Below are 21,027 nucleotides of genomic sequence, written 5' to 3'. Positions count from 1 at the left end.
TGGAACAAGAATACCACTTAATTGTGACATGAAAACACTCTAGTTCATGGACACTTCCCCTATCAGTCAAAGTACATGGCCTTTTATCATTTTTTTCCCCTCATACTTAAAGCAGATATATCAGCAGTTTTACAACCACTGTTATAGGGAGGATTTCATATTAATATTTGTACTGCAAAGACTACTACAACCACTATTGCTTAGTAACTATAAAACTTCTCATATACTACATCTGGGAAATAACATCCTAGAAGAAACAAGATTAAGGAGAAGTTAGAAAACTGGACTTTAAAAAAAAAAGCTTAAGAAGTTCCTACTTCACAATGCAATTTAGTTAAATAACAGATTGAAATGAAAGCATACCAGACTACTGCCCTGAGATAAAAGACTTAGGCCCGATGACTAGAACTGAAAACAAGTAGCCAAAGGGCACAAAAATCAGAACTTAATCCCACTTTCACTTAGTTTTCCTTAGTTACTTTTCAAAATAAGTGTAAACACAACATTCCTAGATAAAAATCAACACACAGAAAGTTATGTGAACATACAGATGACAGTAGCTCAGATAACATTTCCCAACCTGAAGTTTGTCAGTATGTAGTCATTTGATATGTGCATTGTGCTATTGCCTCAGAGAAGAGAGAACACAAGTGATGGAAGCCCTGGTGTAATATATTTATTTTACCTAACTGTGTATTGACTGTAGAATTCATGCTTCCCCTTGGAGAAATGGAACCTCATGAGCACCCCCTGCAATGTCTTCCTCTGGACAACTCATGCTTTTGATTTTTATTATCAGATACCTGGAGTATACGCCACTCAGTAAGACAGAGAAACTCCTCCTTCAGAAGTTCATAGTGGAGTATGGAGAGATGTGCTAAATTCTTTGAGGGAGATATTTTATTGTAGTTTTATTTTCCAAAGGAATCCAAACAGAGCTTGCTGGCCTACTGCATAGTGTCCTAATACAAGGACTACAATTCCACAATTTTCTCCTTGTATGGTCTATTTTCAGTTCAATACAGCTAGATTTCCACAGAGACCATAACATCATATGTTTATATATTCTGTCAAGTGTTCCCAAGACCTACTTCAATTGTTTTTCTAGTGTAGGGCCTCTGCTGTAGGTCCTCACATAAAATGCGTGCAATATTGATCAAAGTCCTGCTTGCACTCCATGCAAGATTCAATATATTCCTATTAGATGGCTACAAACAGAGCTTGATCTTTAGCAGGATAAGCAAGCTCTGTACTGCAGGACACAATAGAGCTCAGTTGTTATAAGAGGCTTAGAATTTTGTCTAGTCTTTGGAGGTCCATCTAAAAGTCACTGGGAGGATTAACAGCAATTTCCCCCCCTGCTTCTTATAGTCCAGCCACGGTTATGAAGGCACACAGCATGATTTTGCTTACCACTTCCACTGCCCATAAATGGAAACCATGGATGAAAGTTCATGTGCATTAAATCTAAGACTCATTAGCATACTCTGCCAGCTTGTCATCTCCCACCACAAGTTTTTGATGGTTACATTTGCAATCCTGAACAGTACTCTAGTTTTCCCTTCTGAATTTTGCAACAATCCAGTTGACATTCTCATTTTAACCTGTGCATGAAGAGGGATTCAAATCAATCTCATCCATTGAGGCACTGTCATTCATTCTTGGGAGTCCAGATGCTTTCCCCATTTGAGCACCATTCACAATTAAAGAAAAAGAAACCAACAAAACATTTCATTTTGCCAGAGTCACATTTTTCTTATAATGCCGGTCAGAAATTTGGATTTCTGTAGGATTTCTGCTTGGGCTACTTCAGTCTTTTCAATAACTTCTTAGTTGCTTTTGGTTTTGAAGTTTTAATTCAAGTTTCTACATCTATGCAAATGTTGCCCTGATACATTAATTGTCTTGAACATCCACTACATACAGCTGAAGCAAGAAATACAGTGGTTTTATGACAATATGTAAGTCATGTTTCTACAGAATCGTTCTTTCTAGTTCTTTGCTTACATTATCCCTATTTCAATTCCCTTAGAAAACCTGGATATTTCATTTAGAATGGAATTAAGGTCCTGGCCTCCCACATCAGTGGACTTTGAGGTATTACTGTAAGTTACTTGTAGGCCCTTGGTGTTTTTAACAATGCCATCCCCCAAAATGTGTGAAACATTGGTGTTTTTAAAAATAATCCCAGTCAAAGCTGAAAGCCCACTTCACAGGGAGGGTAATGGTCACTCTACAGAAGGCTCTCAGACAGTGGCAGAACTACGGAGAAATAAAGATATTGATCATGGATCTTGAAAACGGAATTTTTAGATAATTTTTTTCCATACTGTACTATGAATAAGAGTGAGTAATGCAAGCTTTGGTGACTTTGGGGAAGTTAACTAGCTTCTGTTAGGAAGATATCATGAAATTCTCAAAGAATTTCCTTCTAAGTCTAAAAGCTGACCATCAGAATGAAAGAGGATCTCTAAACATGCTGGGAGAACCAGCACCCTAAACCTTACATTGATTTAAATCACCACTATAAAAGTCTCATTTTCTTTCTAGCACCATATTCTTGCTTTTCAGATAACTGCCACCAATGCTTAGCATTAACAACTAACTGAGTCACTGTTAATACCGAACGGGGGGGAAAAAGGCTTTCATTTCCTGATTACAGTTTGATTTCAAATATCAACACAGCTTGATGGAACAAAAATGGAGCACTCACACAATTAAGATCTTAACTCAGTAGGCAACTAATCTCTGCCTTGAAACATGACTAACAAGCATCTTGATATAAGTGAATTTTATCAGTGTTCAATGACTATTTAAGCTTATGTAGAGCCATGTAGTAGACAGCAGAGCTCACAAGCTGTTGAAGCAAAACTTAAATACTGAGATCTCTAGTTAACAAAAGTTTCTTAGCCAAGTCCAGCTCCAAGATTAGACAAAGAGACCCTTTCTAGAGTCCACACTCAGAAAACCTCGGACAAAAAAGCTGACTTTGAAGACAGAGAATATCTTATTCTCTCACTTTGAGTTAAAATAAATTGTATCCTTTGAGGAACTGGTCCATATGTTCAAGAGGTATTTTCCATCCCCAGCTTTTATGATTCATACATAGATTGCAATTTCATTGCTACGGGGTAAATACATTTTAAATTAGACTATATAAAGGAGCTGTAAAGTTGCCATGACAGTTGCAGCAAAACGCCTTGTCGTTTCTCATTACAAAGCATAACCTATCTTTATAACCAAATTAGTTTTTTCAGCTCTTCCCCCAAATGTAGCCTGCAGATTTATTTTTGTTGATCCACCAATTGTTTCTTTCAGATTTGCATGGCTAATTATCAAACAGAATGATCATCACTTAGATTATTAAAACAATCCATCAGCGCACTTTGTTTTCCTTCGTGCAAAAGACAGGAAAGGGGAAAGGCTCTTAAAGAAGTTTTTGTCTGGACCTGGTTTAGAAAGGCAGAGAAGCAGTCCTATGCCACCAGCCCTGATTTCACCATCTTCCCTTGACATGCTTCCATCCCCAGATCAGCCCCTGGACGCAGCTCAATGCCAGGTGTTACTCCTCCAAAGGTAAACCCTCCACCTCAGCTGATGTTTGCTCTGGAAAACCATCAATTCCTTTGTTAGTGCAGCTGATGGTAGACCCAGCCATGTCTCTTCATTGCATTTCCTTTCCAGGTGTAAGGCTTCAGGAGCATAAAAGATGAGAGGCACAAAGAGCAAAGTCCATCTGTTACTTTTAAATACTAGAACAAGGGGGCAAAAGGCCCCTAAAAATAACTTAAACTCTTCTGCTCCCACCTATCTTGCAATCTTTAAAAACATTGGAACACTGAAGAAATCGGGGGGTTACAGTAGCGTGTGTGTAGGCTGCAATTATCATACTAATTATCATCTGCATCAAATTGATTGCATTAACCAGAAAGCAGAATTTAAAAAAAAAATCCCTCTGAACTGTTCATTCCAAGAACAATTAAATTTAAAGTAAGAAGAAACATGACGAATTGCTGACAAGTGTTAAAACATCATCTGTTGGCATCTTCTCTTTCTTTTAAGATGTCATAGCAAAGTCAAAACGAAGACAGAAGACATCAAATGACACATTTAATAGAACATGAGGCAAGATGTTTGCGTGTAACACGCTTTGTCAATCTTTGCTATTAGTCAACACATCAGGGATACTACAGATAACATAATGAAAAGACCCTATTGTAAGATTATGTGCAGCTTCAAACAATATTATCTGAAGTTTATATGACAAGATCTGAACCTTGGGAAGAGTCAAGAATAATGTTGCTATACACAGCAAGGAGACAGTTTCCTTAAAAGACTCACAGATTTAAAGAGTTCTGAATTCAATCAATCCACTATAGAATTTTGTTAGAATTCAGCTGTGTAGCTGTGTGAACAACAAAACTAATTAAGCCTGATAGTGAATGTACACACATCTTGCAGATGATTGACTTTAACTGAATTATTCCTTGAGCTCTGGGGTAAGCTCATCCCTTAACCAGAAAATCTGCACAGGAGCAAAAGTTTAGCCTCATTCTTGAAAAAACACAGACACCAAAAACTGAGTTTTTTGCCCCATGTTAGGAAATCCATAACATGGCAAATGTAAGAGAGCTGATTGTGGACATCAAGATTGGAGGCAGACTGGGCTGCAGTGATCCCACATTGCTGGAGTTTGCAGTCCCAAGAGATATGAGTCAGGTAGAGAGTAAAATTAGGCCCCTGAACTTCAGGAAGGCAAACTTCCAGCTCTTAAAAAAGATAATCAATAGGAATCCCTGGAAGACTGCCCTCAGGATACAGGAGTAAAACAGAGCTGGGAGACCTTTAAGGAAGTCTTCCATAGAGTCCTAGAGCTAGCAATCATAGCAAGCAAGAAACTGGTCAAGGAAGACAAGAGACCCACATGGCTCTGTGGGGAACTGCTGGTCAAACTAAAGGGGAAGAAGCAAATGCACAGAGGAAACAAGGACAGGTAATCTGGGAGGAATACAGAGATGACATTCATGTATAGGGATGGGGTGAGAAAGGCCAAGGTGAAGCTGGAAGTGAACCTGTTAAGGGATACAAAGAATAACAAGGGCTTCTACAGGAATGTTAAACAGAGAAGGAAGGTCAAAGAAGGTGTATTCTCCCCAATGAACAAAACTGGAAAACTGGCAATAACAGATGAAAGGAAGCCTGAAGTACTAAACAACTTTTTTGCCTCTGTCTTCAATGGCAACTCCTCTTCCTACACCTCTCAAGTGGATGGAGAGCACATTGGGGACCACGTTCCCTACTGCAAGTAAAGAACAGGTTCACCACCACCTGAGGAACGTGAATGTAAATAAGTCTATTGGGACCAATGAAATGCATCCCAGAGTCCTGAGGGAATTGGCTGATTGTAAAACCACTCTCTGTGATATTTGAAAAGTCATGGCAGCCAGGTAAAGTCCCAGGTGACTAGTAAAAGGGAAACATTGCACCCATCTATAAAAAAGGCAGAAAAGAGGACCTGGGACCCATACTAGCCTCACCTCTGTGCCTGGCAAGACCATGGAACAGATCCTCCTAGAAACTATGCTTAGACACAGGGAGGACAAAGATGTGATTGAGGACAGTCAGCACAGCTTCACCAAGGGCAAGTCCTTCCTGACTAACCTAGTGGCCTTCCATGACAAGTGACTACATCAGTGGACAAGGGAAGGGACATAGATGTCATCTACGGTCCCCTATAACATCAGTCTCTCAAAATTGGATTGAGGTGGATTCAATGGCTGGACTGATAAGTGGATAAGGAATTGGTTGGACTCTTGCACAAAGTAGTGGTCAGTGGCTCAGAGTTCTAAAGGGCATCAGCAACAAGTAGCGTCCTTTGGAATTCCATACTGAGACCAGTGTTATTTAATGTCTCCATTAATGACATAGAAAAAGGGTGCACCCCGAACAAACTTGCAGATGACACATCTGAAAGAGGAGATGCCATCCAGAGGGACCTGGACAAGCTCAAGAAATGGGCCCATGGGAATCTCACAGTTTAACAAGACCAATAACAAGGTGCTGCATCTGGGTCAGTATCAACACAGACTGAGAACAAACAGATCAAGAGCAGCCCAGCTCAGGACCAGGGACGCTGGTGGATGAGAGCTGGACATTATTTGTCAATGTGCACTTCCAGCCAACATGCAGCTGATCCAATCCAACCCTGGACTGCATCCAGCAGGGCAAGCGAGAGGATTCTGTCCCTCTTCTCCCATGTGGTGAAACCCCACCTGGAACACTGCATCCAGCTGTAGGCTCCCCAGCACAGAAAGGACAGCAACCTGTTGGAGCAGGTCCAGAGGAGGACTGCCACCACATTTAGAGAGATGGAGCACCTCTCCTTTGAGGAAAGACTGAGAAAAATGGGATTTATCAGCCTGGAGAAGAGAAGGTTTTGAGTGACCTAATTGTGACCTTCCAGTATCTGAACAGAGCCTACAAAAAGATGAGAGTTTTTGCAAGGGCATGTAATGAGAGAACAAGGGGAAATGGGTTTAAAGAGAATAAGTTTAGATTAGCTATCAGGAAGAAATTCTTAATTGTGAGGGTGGTGGAGCACTGGAAGAGGTTGTCAAAGGAAGTGGTGGAAGCCTCATCCCTGGAAGTGTTCAAGACCAGGTTGGATGGGACTCTGAGCCACCTGGTCCAGTGAAAGGTGTTCCTGACCATAGCAGAGGTTTGGAACTAGATGATCTTTAAGATTCTTTCCAATCTAGGCCATTCTATGATTCTCCCCCATGAACTGCCCAATGGCTACTGAAGGGTGATCTCATGCTTTTCTTTGTCTCTAAAAGTTTCAGAAAACTTGCATCCTTCCTTTTCCTCACCAAATTCAGTCAAAGAGAGAGCAGTCAGCATTCACAAAAAAAATACCAATAAACTTAACTTGCTAAGCCAAAGAGGCAAAAAAGACTTATGGGAGGAACATTCCTGGGATTTCTCAAATTGAGTCTGCAGTTTTGAAGTGAGGCTTCCAAATGAGGCTGGGAATCTTCCAGCAATGACACAATATGTGACACGGGGAGAATGTTGTCTTTATGGTTAAAAATTTTATAAAATGATAGCATTTGCAGTCTTTTTAAATCTTATTAAATTCTTCTTCTAGAAGAAAATAGTTTTGAGAGGCAACAAAAGTGCAGATGACAAATAGCTTTTGGAAACGTTTTACATCTACAGAAGTCATTACAAATGCAGCTAGTCTTTTCCCTCATGCCCAGCACACACATTTCTCTACACAAACCTGAGCCCACTGAGCAGAGGGTTAGCACAACACATACATTTGGTGTTTGTCATCAAAAGTAATTACACAACAATTGAAAGGACTAAAAAGTTTGCTGGCCTACTAGACAAAAAAAAAAAAACAAAAAAAAAAACAACAAAAAAAAACCAAAAAAAAACAAAACAAAAAAAAAACAACAAAAAAAAAAAAAAAAAACAACCAAAACCAAACCCAAACAAACTAAAAAAAAATCAGCTGTTTAGAAACATCATTTGGGAAAAAAGGGTTTTTCTCCCCTGCATACTGATTTTTAAGATCAGCCAAGCTATAGGTGGAATCTTCTGAACCCTTACTTGAAAGTGCAACATGATACACAATGGTATCTAACAGAGTAATAGTAACTTTCCCTTTCTGAGAAAGGAAACCTGCTATTTCTTCCTCACACCTGCAGAAGAGAAATACACAGTACTGAGTCTTGGAAGAGTCCTCCTATGTGTTCATAACCATTACAGCTAAAGTTTAACATTTATACAGTATAATTCAGAGAAATTTAACATAACTGGTTTACCAAGACTTTGGTATTGGGAACTAATGCCCAAATCCCATGCTTGGTGAGGAATATATATATCCAACCGATAGAGTAGACTAGAGGTACCAGATGCACAGATTACAGAATAGAGCCTGCATTTTATAATTTACAGTGACTATAAAACATAAGCCCTTCTTTTAAATATAGGTTTGGGGTTCTTTCTAAAATTACCACCAGTCTTCATCCTGCTGTGTCAGTAGTTGTGTCAGACACAAAGTGTTTCTCCACAAGTAGTTAAGTGAAAGCATGGAGTTGGATCTTATGAACACCATTGCTGCCCTCCAGGCTCAGGCTCTTACCCTGTTGGAGCTTAGGAATCAGCTTTATGTTCAATTCAGACAGCTGCCTGGTAATTATGTCCAGACAACAGGTAACATACTTGGAAAAGCAACCTTTGAATAACAGTGCACACATTTACATTTACTCATATTCTACCACTGTCCAATAAAAAAAAAACAAACAGCTTCCTTTTTTAGTTCCCCTCATATTTCATTTACAAAAGCCTTAACTTTACAAAGCTAAGTTTATGTTGCACTTTGGTTGGCAACAGACACAATTGCTCCTGAGTCTCATTTGGCTGAGTTATCTTCACACAATAAAAATAGCTTACACATCCTGGTGTACTGATGCATTTAGCTGAGCAGCCAACTCAGTGTGCCCTGCTCTCCTGTTACTTGCAAAGCAGTCACTGAGATCAACTCTGCCTTTGCCCATGACCTTGGTGAAGCTGGGGCTGCCAGTGCAGATTCCTGTGGCTTTATGAAACATATGCCAGGTTCAATCTTCCCTTACGCGCTCCTACAAAAAGCATCATGCCAGAAGCAGCAGCTCCCAGATTTCACTGAGGAATCATCAAACTTTGGAAAGCAGAAAGAACCTTTAACACCAGGTTTCCAGTTGAACCTTACAAGCAGCAGCAGAAAAGATGGACAAGGGTATGAGAGGTGAGACACACTAGAAAAAAAAAGAGAATGGCTAATTTTTTGTCTGCTACTAATAAAGACTGACCAAACACATGAGTCTATCTTTATCAATAGTTGACAAAATCCCAAAAGGCTCTCAAGTGCATAATATGGCTTATACATGGAATAAGAGCACACCTGGAGTGCTGATCACAGATATTCATATTTTCCAAACCTTCAGTGAACTTAGGGCAACACATGATGCATAAAATAATAATTATCCTTCTAAGTGTTTAACTACTTAAATTTGCTCTTGCAAGGCACTGTCTCCACCTCAAATTCAAATTTAATGAGTGATCCAAGGTAAACCTAACAGAGGCTTGTTGAAATTCAGTGAGTACCTTTGACATGTTAAAAAATTCAGTTTCTATCAGTACATACTTGATTTTTCCATGTGCTTATCCAAATGTAACAAAGATCAAAATGCAATGCTGCAAAACTGATGACCTATGGTAAAGAGGAATGCCTAGCTCTGAAAAGATGTATTATGGAAAGGAGGTATTTAGGGATTTCCACTCCATTTATTGCAAAACTGGCAAATTTCCCTCATTAAGTCTAATTGAGCCCATTGATTTTTGCTACTTTTTTGGGGCAAACACCAAGTGCCTGGAAGAAGGAAGATATTTCTGTGGCATGGGTTGTCTGGTTTGCCTTTGGAAAATTGCCAGACCTCATCTGACCCTTAAAAATAAGGTTTAACCCTAATAGCTGGACTAAGTCACAGTCATTTAGATGAGCACACTGCAGCTCAAACCTAGGTCAAGAGTGAAGGAATTCTGTTGCCACTTGACAGCTGTTCAGTGGCTTCAGTGGCTTCTTCAGTTGGTGTTCACAGTAAGTTTTCTAGCAGACAGGCACATAACCTAAAATTTACTGCCACAGTGTGCAGTGCTCAGCAGAAAAGCAAAGAGCTGAGTCATCAGGGAGACAGTGACTTTCTCAATACTGACTTTTTCCAAGTCAGACTTGAGGCACTGAAGGAAAACAAATAAGACTGAAAGCAGTTGAGTACATTACTATTTATTACTCTTTATTTAGTATTTAGAACTAGCTATCTTCCACCAGTTTAAAAGAAAACTCACTTCACAGGAATGGATCTTCTGAGCCATTTCTCTGATTACCTTTGTGTTCAGGCAGTCTGCCAGAACCCATCAAGGAAGCTCACTATTACCCATCTTCCTGCTCCACGAAGCCATGAAATTCCACTTGGAGGTGTTTTAGACTACAACAATCCCAACTGTTACCAGAAGCCATACCTAGTTGGCTTCCTAAAACTAAATCATTTCTCTACTCTCATGCTGCACAATTAATCACAAGGTTCATTTTGACCTTGTGCGCTGTGAAAAAGCCTACTGAACAGACACCTGTCTAATTATCTTCTTACCAACACATTACTGCTCCAACACATACACAGGAAGAATACAAGGGCAAAAACAAGGCAAGGGGGAAGCAGGCACACACACAACAGGGACAAAGAGAGAGAGAAATTATGTATACTGAAATCTCTGACCTGAAATTCAACAAAACAGCTGCCACAGTATAGCTGGAAAATCACCTTTCCCAGCTTCTGCCTTCCTGACTGGTATACTGGTATTTCCATCATGCCCATCACAAAGCAGCGGTATTATAAACTACCATATGGAAAGATAAACTATTTTGGCTGTTTGAAATATAGACACTACACTGAATGTTTGTCAACATCCATTGTCTATCCAGATTCCTAGGAGAAACTGCTAACCACTTTGTACTAAAATATAGTACTTATCCCTGTGTTTAAAGAGGTTTAAGTTTTAAAGAGCCTTTCTTTACTGAAGAGAAAAAAACATATTCTGGCCTTAAGGCACTGATGTCAAGTTCAACAATGGACAAAGCTCTGACTACCAGCAAGAAAGCAACTAGCTTGCTTTGCCTCTACCAGAAAGTCAGAGCAATAACTCTGTAACAAAGCAGCAGTGGAACCAGACAGAGGAACATTATGGAATCACAGCTGAGAGCCCTCCTGTCCTGTGGCCCGTTGGATACAGTTTCACTTTCTGCATTTTTTACTTCATTAGCTCATAAACTAATGCCTTGCTAATAGATATGAGGAGGAGAAAGATGCTAAAATGTTCTATATTATTTTTAATGGCATTTAATACACACCAATTATTCTGCAGGCTCATTTAGCACCTAATATTGAAGAGGCATTAGAATAGTTCTAGAAAGTAATATAATCTAGGCATTTCTAAAGATAGTCTTGCTAACAACCTTTGTGCAAGAGACCTGGAATTTTGCCACTAAGATGCCAGCCAACAGTGGAGACCAAATGAATTGTCAGATTTCACCAGCTCCCTAGTGTGCTCATGAGCAAGAAAAGTCAGCCTAACACTGTCTTCTACCTGCAGACAAGGTGGATGTATTTCTGAGATCTGAGTAGGTACTACTGACTTTTTGCCTCTCATTAACAGTTAGGACATAGCAAATTAGGAGGATCATTGTCCCATTATTCTTTCTTTTAGGACGCTTTATCTATGGATTTTTTTCAATGCCTCGACCTTAAGCTGGCATCTGAAATATATGGTTTCTTCTTTTTTTCCCTAAGGAAAAAAGAGGGATTTTCTCTTAATTGTCTTCATTTTTTACTAGCACACAGTTCTCAAGTCATTACCAGTAATGAGTGAATTCATGTTAAAATTGCTTTCAGAGACAACCAAGCTGCAAAGCTGAGTGTCTTGTGTCCCAGCCTGCCTGTGTACCTTTGATTCCTCATGTCAGACAGACTGTCCCACACAAGGATTTGCCATCACTACAAGAAGCTCTGCCTTGGATGCCATCCCACTCAGCAAAAGCAGCATCATGTTAGAAAGAGCTATACCATCATCCCTGATAAAGTGCCACTTCCTCACTCATTTTCATCAGTTCTAAGAGCCACTTGCACTTCAGGCAGCAGCCTTCAGAGTACCACAGAAGGACTAAGTTCAGAGCTTCTCACAAAATTGCTGCAGACTTCTTCACACATCAAGCAATGCCAGTAGCCCAGAACGCAGTGTATGCAATTTTGGTTCATTAGCATCTTTATCCCCTCCTTGATTCCATCCCTCAAGCCGGTTTAGTACATCTGAAGGCAGGAAGATCCCAGAGCTACATGGATGCCAGTTCAGAAGCTGAGATTTTGTTTGGCTTTCCTGCCCACTCCTTCAAATTCCTTAATTCAACTGATAAGTTCCTCAAATCCAAAAAAATCAACCTCTTAGACTAATGGCTTCTTATTCTGACATTGAGAAAGAGGAATGCTTGAACAAACCTAGCTTGAACCAGGTACTAATGCCTCTTTCCCAGGGCAGTCAGAAGGAACCTCTAAATCAAGTTTCAAAGATGCCTCCCCTGCAACAAGACATTTTCTCAGGCTCAAGGGGCAGTGGAAAAAAAAAAAAAAAAAGAAAGACAACACTATTCTCTGAACAGCTTTATATAAAAAAAAACCTGAGCATACAAATTCCATGTGTCCATGACAGTGATAAGTTGATAGAAACTTATTAAAAAACTTGAGATAGATAAACATGCTCCAGTTTATCCAATACAAAATATAAGCATGTCTGGGTAGCACAAAGCAAAACAAGTCAGGAAAAAATGTGTTATTTTCTGTGACTCATTGACCTCACCCTTTCAAATCTCTCACCTAATGAACCTTCCAACTTCACATAGATAGAGGAAATGAAAAAAGAAAAACTTTGGGGAAAGAAGGAAGAAATCAATTTAACTTTTAACATTTCTTAGATGCATCAAAGGTCTCAGCTATGTAGTTCTATTAGGTTTGTGTGTGGATTCTTGTAAGATGCATGTGGAAAAGCCTTCGCTGGGTTCACTGCATGAGACTAAAGAAAATGCAGACTATGAGTTTTGAACTTTAATCTTTTTCTTTCCTGGAAAGCTATCTTTAAAAAAAATATTAAAAAAAAAAAAAGTTAAATAAACTATATATAGATGCTGGCAAGTTGCAAGGCTGAATACAAATCTCTTATCCAATACAAATATTTTGCCACTCAGCTCATGAGAGCGCACAGCGGTATTCCAGCCTCCCAAACAGAACCACAGCAAGCCTATACATCCTCACAGTTGGTACTGGCATTTATAATATCCATGAGGCAAGTTTATAAGCTTATTAACCCAAAACACAGAAGACAAAAGCTGACAATAAACAAGGAAGAAAAAGAAAAGCGTAGAGTAGAAATGACAAAGGAAAACAAGAGTCAAACGCAAAGGGTACAACACACGTGGAGGGAAACTACCACGAGCACTCTTTAATACATTAGAACAATTTTTTTTTTTTCCTGCAGATGTTGGATAGTCTAGACATACTTTCAAGCAACATTCCTGGTAGTTAATCCCTCAACTCTGCTAGTGGTTTGACAGGGTTGTAACACTACAAACAATCTTTATTATGCACTTATGTTTCCCTCCCTCCTCAAAAAGGAAAGCAAGTGTGCGGAGCATAAGGTGCATCTCATATGACTTGTTAGGATGATCTCCTCCTGACTCAGGAATTCATCTCCTATTAACAGACAACTGCAGACACACACAGGAAGAGCGGAACAGTGCTCATATGCATTAGTTATGAACTTTTTTCTTGCTCACTGTCTAATGCCCTAGGATGGAGCAAGCAATAACCATTAAAAAGAGTTAACCTTTTGTCTATGCATCCTTCACTTTTACCCTAAAAATTCAGTGTTGAAAAAGTGAAAGACAGAACATTTGGAAAACTTTGCAAGCAAAATAACCATATTTTTATATGAAGAGAAGGCACAAAACTCTCACAATACTTTGTGAAAACAGGACTATTAAAACTGGGAGGATAGTGAAAAAAGTATCATGGGCTGAAAAACAGCCCATGAAGCACTTAGGCACATTTTTTCCCATCCTAATCTGAACACAAATTAAGTTCATGGTTTCTTTTGCTTTAGTTTTTGAGGCTAAATCACAACTTAGTGGAAGTTTCCTCTCTTAAGTCTACAAACGTCCTTCAAGAAGAAAATCTAGCATGTCAGATCAAGAGTTTGTTCACCATGATAATTTAAACTTTTCATGATGTCAAGGGGGAGTAGTGGTTTTGGTTTTTCTGGGTTACTGGGGTTTTTGTGGGTTTTTTTTTTAATGTGTATGTAGGAAGAGGTATGAAAAAACAAAAGTAGAGGCTGGAAGAAAGCAAAGCCAATGCAATCATTATTGAAAAGATACCTGAAGAGTTTTTGAAGACAAAGTTGCTTTAGTTGAAATACATAGTTCTTTAATAACAAAGGCAAGTCATATCCTAGTGTATAGTCAAAAAAGTCTTTCAATTTTGATAAGTAACAGAAACCCTGAATACCATTCAAATTCTTATAAATAATCATTAATTAGAATATTGTTTCCTGGCTAACGCTTAAGAGTTTCTGGCTTCGGCAAGTTCTCCTGAAGTTTTGATCATTGCAGCCACTTCACAAAGAAACCCCAGGGCAGTGGGAGAGGAGGGCTAGCATATGAGAACAGACTTCATGCATTGTCAAAGGGCATCAAACACCCACACTTGTAGCTTAAGTGACAGGATGCAAAGGACAGGGGGATCCAGGCACAATAACCACCCCTGACAAACCAGAGCGGCACCACTGCATTAGAGGAGGCACAGCTGTACAAGCTCCTCCATGAGCAGCAGCTGCATCCAAGAGTTTGACACAGGATATTCTGCAACAACCTCAGAGAGCAGTGTGACCCAGTTGGGCTGGTGCAGGTAGGTAACGCTCTCAGATCCCCTCACAAATTCACTTTCAAAGGATGCATGTGTCAACCTGAGCTGCATATCCTTTTTGACAAGGGCATATTACCTGATGGGGCTGTGAACTGGACCATCTGCTGTAGGAAGGAGCACCAGAAGTCTTGTTGGCTGTAGGTCTCTGCAAAATAAAAGAAGGACATGTCAAGTATTCACCCACACGTCTGTCGTACACACAGGCAACTTCACCAATCTCAACCATGTAAATAACTATAATTAAAAAAAAAACCCCAAAACCCTAAGCAAGAGACCCAGAAACCACAAATATGAGACAGTTGCACTAAAATCACATAGATGGAAGCTTGATGAATTTGCAACCAATGCCCTTTTCAGCCTCGAACCTCAGGACCTCAATATACACTTCAATCTGTACTTTGTCCCCTAGACTGCATATTGAAATGCTAAACCCCAACCTAAACTGAGGCTACAAAGCACTACCCATCAGGCAGAGAATCCACTCAGATTAAGCAAACATGCTGTAAAGGAAGAGCAACTGACATCACCTCTCTGGGCTTGTGAAAAGCCTCTGACACTGTCCCACACCAGACCCTTGGCTCTAAATTGGAGAGACACAGATTTGACAGACAGATCAACCAGCAGATAAAGAACTGGCAACAAGGTCTCACTCAGCTGGGGTCAATGGCTCACTGTTCAAGTGGAGAACAGGGACACATGGTGTTTCTTATGGGTTGGAAGATTGAAAGGAGGGTGTCAAAACAAAATACTTGTTCTTTCAGAATCACTTCACCTTACCTAAGTTTCATTTTTTTATATTTTTGGAATACATAATGGATTATTTATATACCAACTTTCTTTTTAAGAAAAACAGCCTTTATGATTTATCTCTATATTTCTTTCACCCATTTCTCTATTTTTTCCCCCAAAACCCTAAGAACAAAGGCCATACTTTCACATCCATATCATGTGTGTCACATACAGACTTTACAATCAAACTGCCTTTGATACTGAAGAAGAATCAATGCATTATGGCATCTAATAGAACTACATCAATTATTTTGTTACACATTATCTCTGGTTTCAAAATTATTTTATATCATCAACTTCAACACCATCTACACCCAGTTTAAGCTAGAGTCTGGTATAATAGAAGAGCTTCCAGTTCCAGTCCACTCCTTACTTATGTGAATGTGGTGCTTAAAAAAAAAAAAAAAAAAAAAAAAAAAAAAAAAAAAAAAAAAAGAAAAACAACCAAACAAACCCACTGGATACCACAGCAAATAACCAAGTTTCTTGCAAGCATGTCACTACAGGCTTTTCAGACATAAGATACTAATTTATCAGTACATTATGTGACCAGCAGGATGCTAATAAGGGGGACAGATTCATATTTGAACCATATGGACATAAATTACTAAAAAAAAATGTAATTGTGACAACCATGTGAGATTTATACCACAATGTAGTACAGTCTTTGTAAGTATGAAAATAAATAGCTTATGGCTTTTAACACCCAAGGATATAGTACATTTCTATGCCAATTATAACCACCAGGGCTTATACATCATTACATATTCTAAAGCTGGCATGTCATTCTAACTAATGAAAAACAGCCACTGCTGGAATTGTATTTGTGTGTTAGTATATCAAAAAGCAGTAATTTTACAAATTTAATTATTAGCATTAATGTATAGTGTATTTATCTTCTCCTAGACACCCCTAAAAGGATGGGCATTTTTAATAAACAGATCCACCATGTAACAGAATAACACTTTTTTTTTATAGGTATTTCAGAAAAGACAAAGTGCACACTATGCTGGTCTCAGCTTCGAGAAAAACTATCTCCATCTGCTTCAGAAGAATGACCAGCCAATCTCTGAACAAGTTGAATAATGGGATAGCTGGAGTTTTTTCTAGAAGCACCTGGAAATCGTTTTCCAGCAAGATCCCTTTCCACCAGCGCCACACACCTTTCTTAATTAATATATATGTAATGATATCTGCCTTTAGGATCATCCAATAAAGCTGCATCTTCCTCCTGTCTAAACTCATAAATACCAGTCTGCGGTTTCATTACTCACTCCAATACCTTTAGTAGGTACATTTCCTACACAGCAATCACTCTTTTGAACTTTTCTGTCTCAGTTTCAAGGACATCCGAAAGATAAATATCCCACAGAGAAACAGTACTGCAATATTACAGAGAAACAGGCAAACCCTTTCCAGGACAAACATCCAGCAAACAAATACTTCCCAAGACAAGGACAGAAGATGATTTCTCTTTTTTTTTAACATTACAAAAAAGAAAACACTAGCACTTCAGAAGTACTTATCAGATGACTTTCATCTTCCAATATGATTAAGATGGCATTTTTAAAAAACTGCAAATAGTAGTATAAAAGAGTTTTATTTTCCCTACCCTTCCAGGCTTTCCCTCCCCCCTTCTCCATTCACAGACCAAGAAACAGGCTCACTTGCATGTTGCAAGGCAACCAGATTGCCAGATTATACAGCAAAGGCTTGTACTGCTCACACACAGACTATTCAGAGTAGATTCTGAAATATCTGGAAAATACTTTCATCTAAGCTTCTGTCCCAGTTCTAAAGGGCAACAGGAAAAATTCTGAAGGCCAGATCACAAATCCTGCTCATCTCAATGGTTAAAATATTTAAAGCAAGTGAAAAAGCCATGCACGAGCAAACTCCAAATGCACACACCTCCACGCCTATTTTGGTGCAACCAGTAGAAATTAGACACCCACATACCTCTAAGAATGTCTCTTGATATCTAGCAGAATAGGCCATAAGCCAGACCATATTCACTGCTGGATAAGCAGCTTTTGCATGCAGCTTGCACCTCAAAGACCTCAAGGTGTTGCATTTTCCCAAGCTATTTTACCAGGGAGAACACAGGCTGCATTCAGCCCTTTAAGCCATATCCCTTTCTTCAGTTAAAATCACCTCCCACATCACTCCTTCTTTTGAGAAAGAAGGAGCACAAACACAGGATATTTAAGAATGCTCCCTCTGGCACAATTAGCACAAGCCCTGGACATAAACTTCCTCCCTGGTCTTGCAGAGCTCCCTAACAGCATCACTGAAACAACCTAAACCAAACAGCCATCAACACCTCCAGAGCCTCTAGCAAGTCCCACTCTTAGCTACCTTTATTTCCATTCTGCTTCCCCAGCTCATTCCTGCTCCCTAAGCTGCCTCTCAGCCATATGCAGACACAAAAAGCTCCTCCCCAACTATTAAAAACTAATTAAGACTGACTGCCCTAATTACCTGCTGTCTAAGCTGTTCCTTATGTCCTGGTCCTTTCCTCATTCCCTCCACCGGTGAACAGAGGTCAAACTCACTGAGCTGCAGATGAGCACCTGTTGTTTTAAAAGACCACAAAGTTTTGCTGAAAATTTTAGAAAGGTCTGACTCACAGAAGACTGTACTTCCAAAGGCAGTAAGACTGGAAACTGGATGTGTGAGCTTTGTAACTGAGATAGAAATTGTGGAAAAAATGGAGAGGGAAGCTGGTGGTCTGCACACTGCTGCCCAGGCAGCAGTCAGTGTGAGAGGAGAAAATCTGATGTAGATGCAGGTGCAATGCTTCAAGCACTTAGCCAAACCTGAGCCTGAATGAAACATCAGACTGCCTGCAAATCCTAGTGAGACCAAGAAAAAAAAGTACTTCTCACTCTCCTGAAGTGGCACAGATAAAAGATGAGCAAATTATGCAGTATATGTGCAAAGATGCTTTTTTTATATGCAGTTCACAAGAAAACTGTTTTCTCAGAAGATTCCTACTACTGAACACAGTATATAACATAGCAAAAAACCAGGAAAATAAAAACTTTAAAAAGAATACATGGAAGTCAATACAATGGAGCATGGCTCAACAGGACAGTTCAGGGAAACACATGTTACTATTTCATTCTTGAGATAAGGCTGTACAAGCTCCTCCATGAGCTTATTGCATGCAGTGACTGCATGCAATACAAGCCAAGAGCATATACAGGCCCTAAATAGTTCCTCAGTCAGTCAAGGAGAGCTCCAAGATAAGGCCACACTTGAAATTTATGAAAAAAAAGCAGAGCCCGGAATGACAAATGTCATTACTCTGACAATATTTCTAAAAGCAAAAAAAGGAGTATATATTCTGATAACAAAGACAACGTTTATAACTTGTTCTACACCCAAATAAACTTATAAAGTCTTGTGATGAGCATGGCAATTCATCCCATTATTCTGGAAAAGCATCCTGAGATGGGATGATTTACTCTCTGGAAGTACCTGTCTCTTTCCATCCACTCACTGGAGAGAAAGGCTAAGCAGGCAGTTTAATTGAGACATCTAACTGGGGATGGCTAATGTTAGGTGAAATTAAATCTACCCACAGTCCCTGTTCTCCTTGCTACCAAGGGACCTAGGCAATTTGTCCTCTTCTACTTCTCAAAGGGTTATTATGGTAGCAAATTTGTTATGCAATTGGGGTACTTGTGAACTGCCTTGTGAACTCCCACAAACCGGGTTACTCTTCAAAATGCAGCTCATTGGTAAAGACATGAAACACTGTCTTGACTTGCAGGACTTAGAAATTTTTGGCTGGGCAAGAAGAGGAGAAAATTATTTTCTTTATAAATAGAGAAAATAAAATATGAAAAGAAATGGAATGTATACTAAATACTTAGTCGTACCAAAACCATTTTTCTTCAAAGAAAATCTACTTACACATACACCTGTAGTACTCTGAGAATACAATTACAGTTATATGAAACACCTGATCTACCACCAATTCCTGGGCTCTTTGGCTTTCTGGCCTAAAACCTTGATGGCATTCAGCTGGTCTCTAGTTCATCTGGTTTACAAAAGATGCTGCTTCTTTAAAGAATGTAGAGTCCAGTTGTTTATGTATAGATGGATATGAAATTCAGGATATATTGTGCACTGTCCAATATCTAGAATTCTTTTTTCCTTGTATTTGCTATGGAATTTTCCTGATTTTCTCTTAAATTAAAAAAAAAAAAAAAGTCATTTCCTGAACAAAGTTACAGAGATAGCTAACAACTCTGTAACATGTTAAGGCACTGAAGATCTTTCTCTGAATTTGTTTCCTTTTTTTTAATGGAGTTTTATATATCTGTGACTTTTGCAAAGAGGAACCAGCAATATTATGTTAAAAAGAAACAATATTCAGGGAGTGCTTCTTGTGAGACACAGGCCTTTGGCCTTTGGGTTAACGTGTTTATTTTTTTTTTTTCACAGCAGGAATTTATGAAGAAAACACAAGTGAAAAATAAAGTTTTAAGTTCTCATACTATAAAGGGCTATAATATCCTTTATGACTGTCCAGGAAGAAATAATGAGCAAAGTCCTTTTGACATTAACCACAGCAGACTGAAGCAGTGGGAGCTGGTTTTTTGAAGTATTGAGTTTTATTTCTTTTCACTTGTTGGGCTTATTCCACAATAATGCAGTACAGAAAATGACAAGTTATTAATTTCTACATACAAGGTAAATAGAAATGGTGACAATTTATCTGATACTATCTGATCAAAAATGCTGCTTAGAGGAATTACAGTCTGAAATTTGAACCAGTAATATCTCATGAAACAACACAGCCTTCATGCCTACATATCAATCCATACCTGCCTCTGGTCGGCTCCAGACACCCTTAAGCCATGCTGATTCTCTGTGTGAGGTAAGACCTCACACACTTGATAATACTAAATCCTTTACAGCCTCTTCCTCACAAACATCATCTCAAGGGATCAGAGAAGTCAGCTCAGTGGAAAGGGTAGCTCTGTGCTTCCAGTCTGGTGCCATACCTGGCTCCACAGGGAGACAAGCCCCAGTAAAGCCTGTTCATTACAAATGTGCTGCTCACCCATGAAACCATTTTCACTTCTGTGTAATAAATACACACAATTCCTTGCACCCTTCAAAACCTCTGCCCATTTTTCAACAATACCAATACCATGCTGGAAATTCATAGCTAGTGCTCTGAACATAAGACTAGACAAATTCCAAGTACTTTAAATATCCATGGTTTCTTCAAAACCATACAAGTTTAAAATCCTCCAAAATTTCCTGGAAAACTGCCTGCTTCCTAGTGATGCTAGCTCTACAAAATTGCAGAGTGATGAATTTTTTTTTTTTTTTTTGGTTAGAAAAAAGGAAGACAGAAGACAGGAAAAGGTTATATAATCAGATTAATAACAGGAATGTAATTTCATTGCAGCCATGCAGCATTTTTTACCCCTCAACAGCAAACATTGCTGATCACGGGCTTAGGACACAAAGCAAAGCGCAGTGATGTTGACAGCAGTGGAAGGATGGTAGGTGAGGTGACAATACAGTCTTCTCCTCCATGCAAAGGGTGCATGATGCATCCCTTAGCTTACCTGGCAGCTGAGAGAATAGCATATGTCAGAGTGACATCATTGTTTTGCAGTGATGAGGTGATGCAGGGGAA

The 21,027-nt window shown here is 39.2% G+C and overlaps 1 protein-coding gene across 1 annotated transcript in view; it reads right to left on the bottom strand.

Moving 5' to 3' along the window:
- RBMS3 (RNA binding motif single stranded interacting protein 3) overlaps positions 1-21,027 on the bottom strand; it is a 703,588-nt gene that overhangs the window by 583,755 nt on the left and 98,806 nt on the right. The window contains exon 2 of the mRNA XM_058028549.1: positions 14,650-14,718. Within this exon, the coding sequence (XP_057884532.1) occupies positions 14,650-14,718 (69 nt within the window). The remainder of the gene's footprint in view (positions 1-14,649; positions 14,719-21,027) is intronic.

This window comes from Melospiza georgiana, chromosome 1, assembly GCF_028018845.1.
Source record: "Melospiza georgiana isolate bMelGeo1 chromosome 1, bMelGeo1.pri, whole genome shotgun sequence".
Classification (NCBI taxonomy): Eukaryota; Metazoa; Chordata; class Aves; order Passeriformes; family Passerellidae; genus Melospiza; species Melospiza georgiana.
This window is presented reverse-complemented; position numbering and strand designations above follow the sequence as displayed.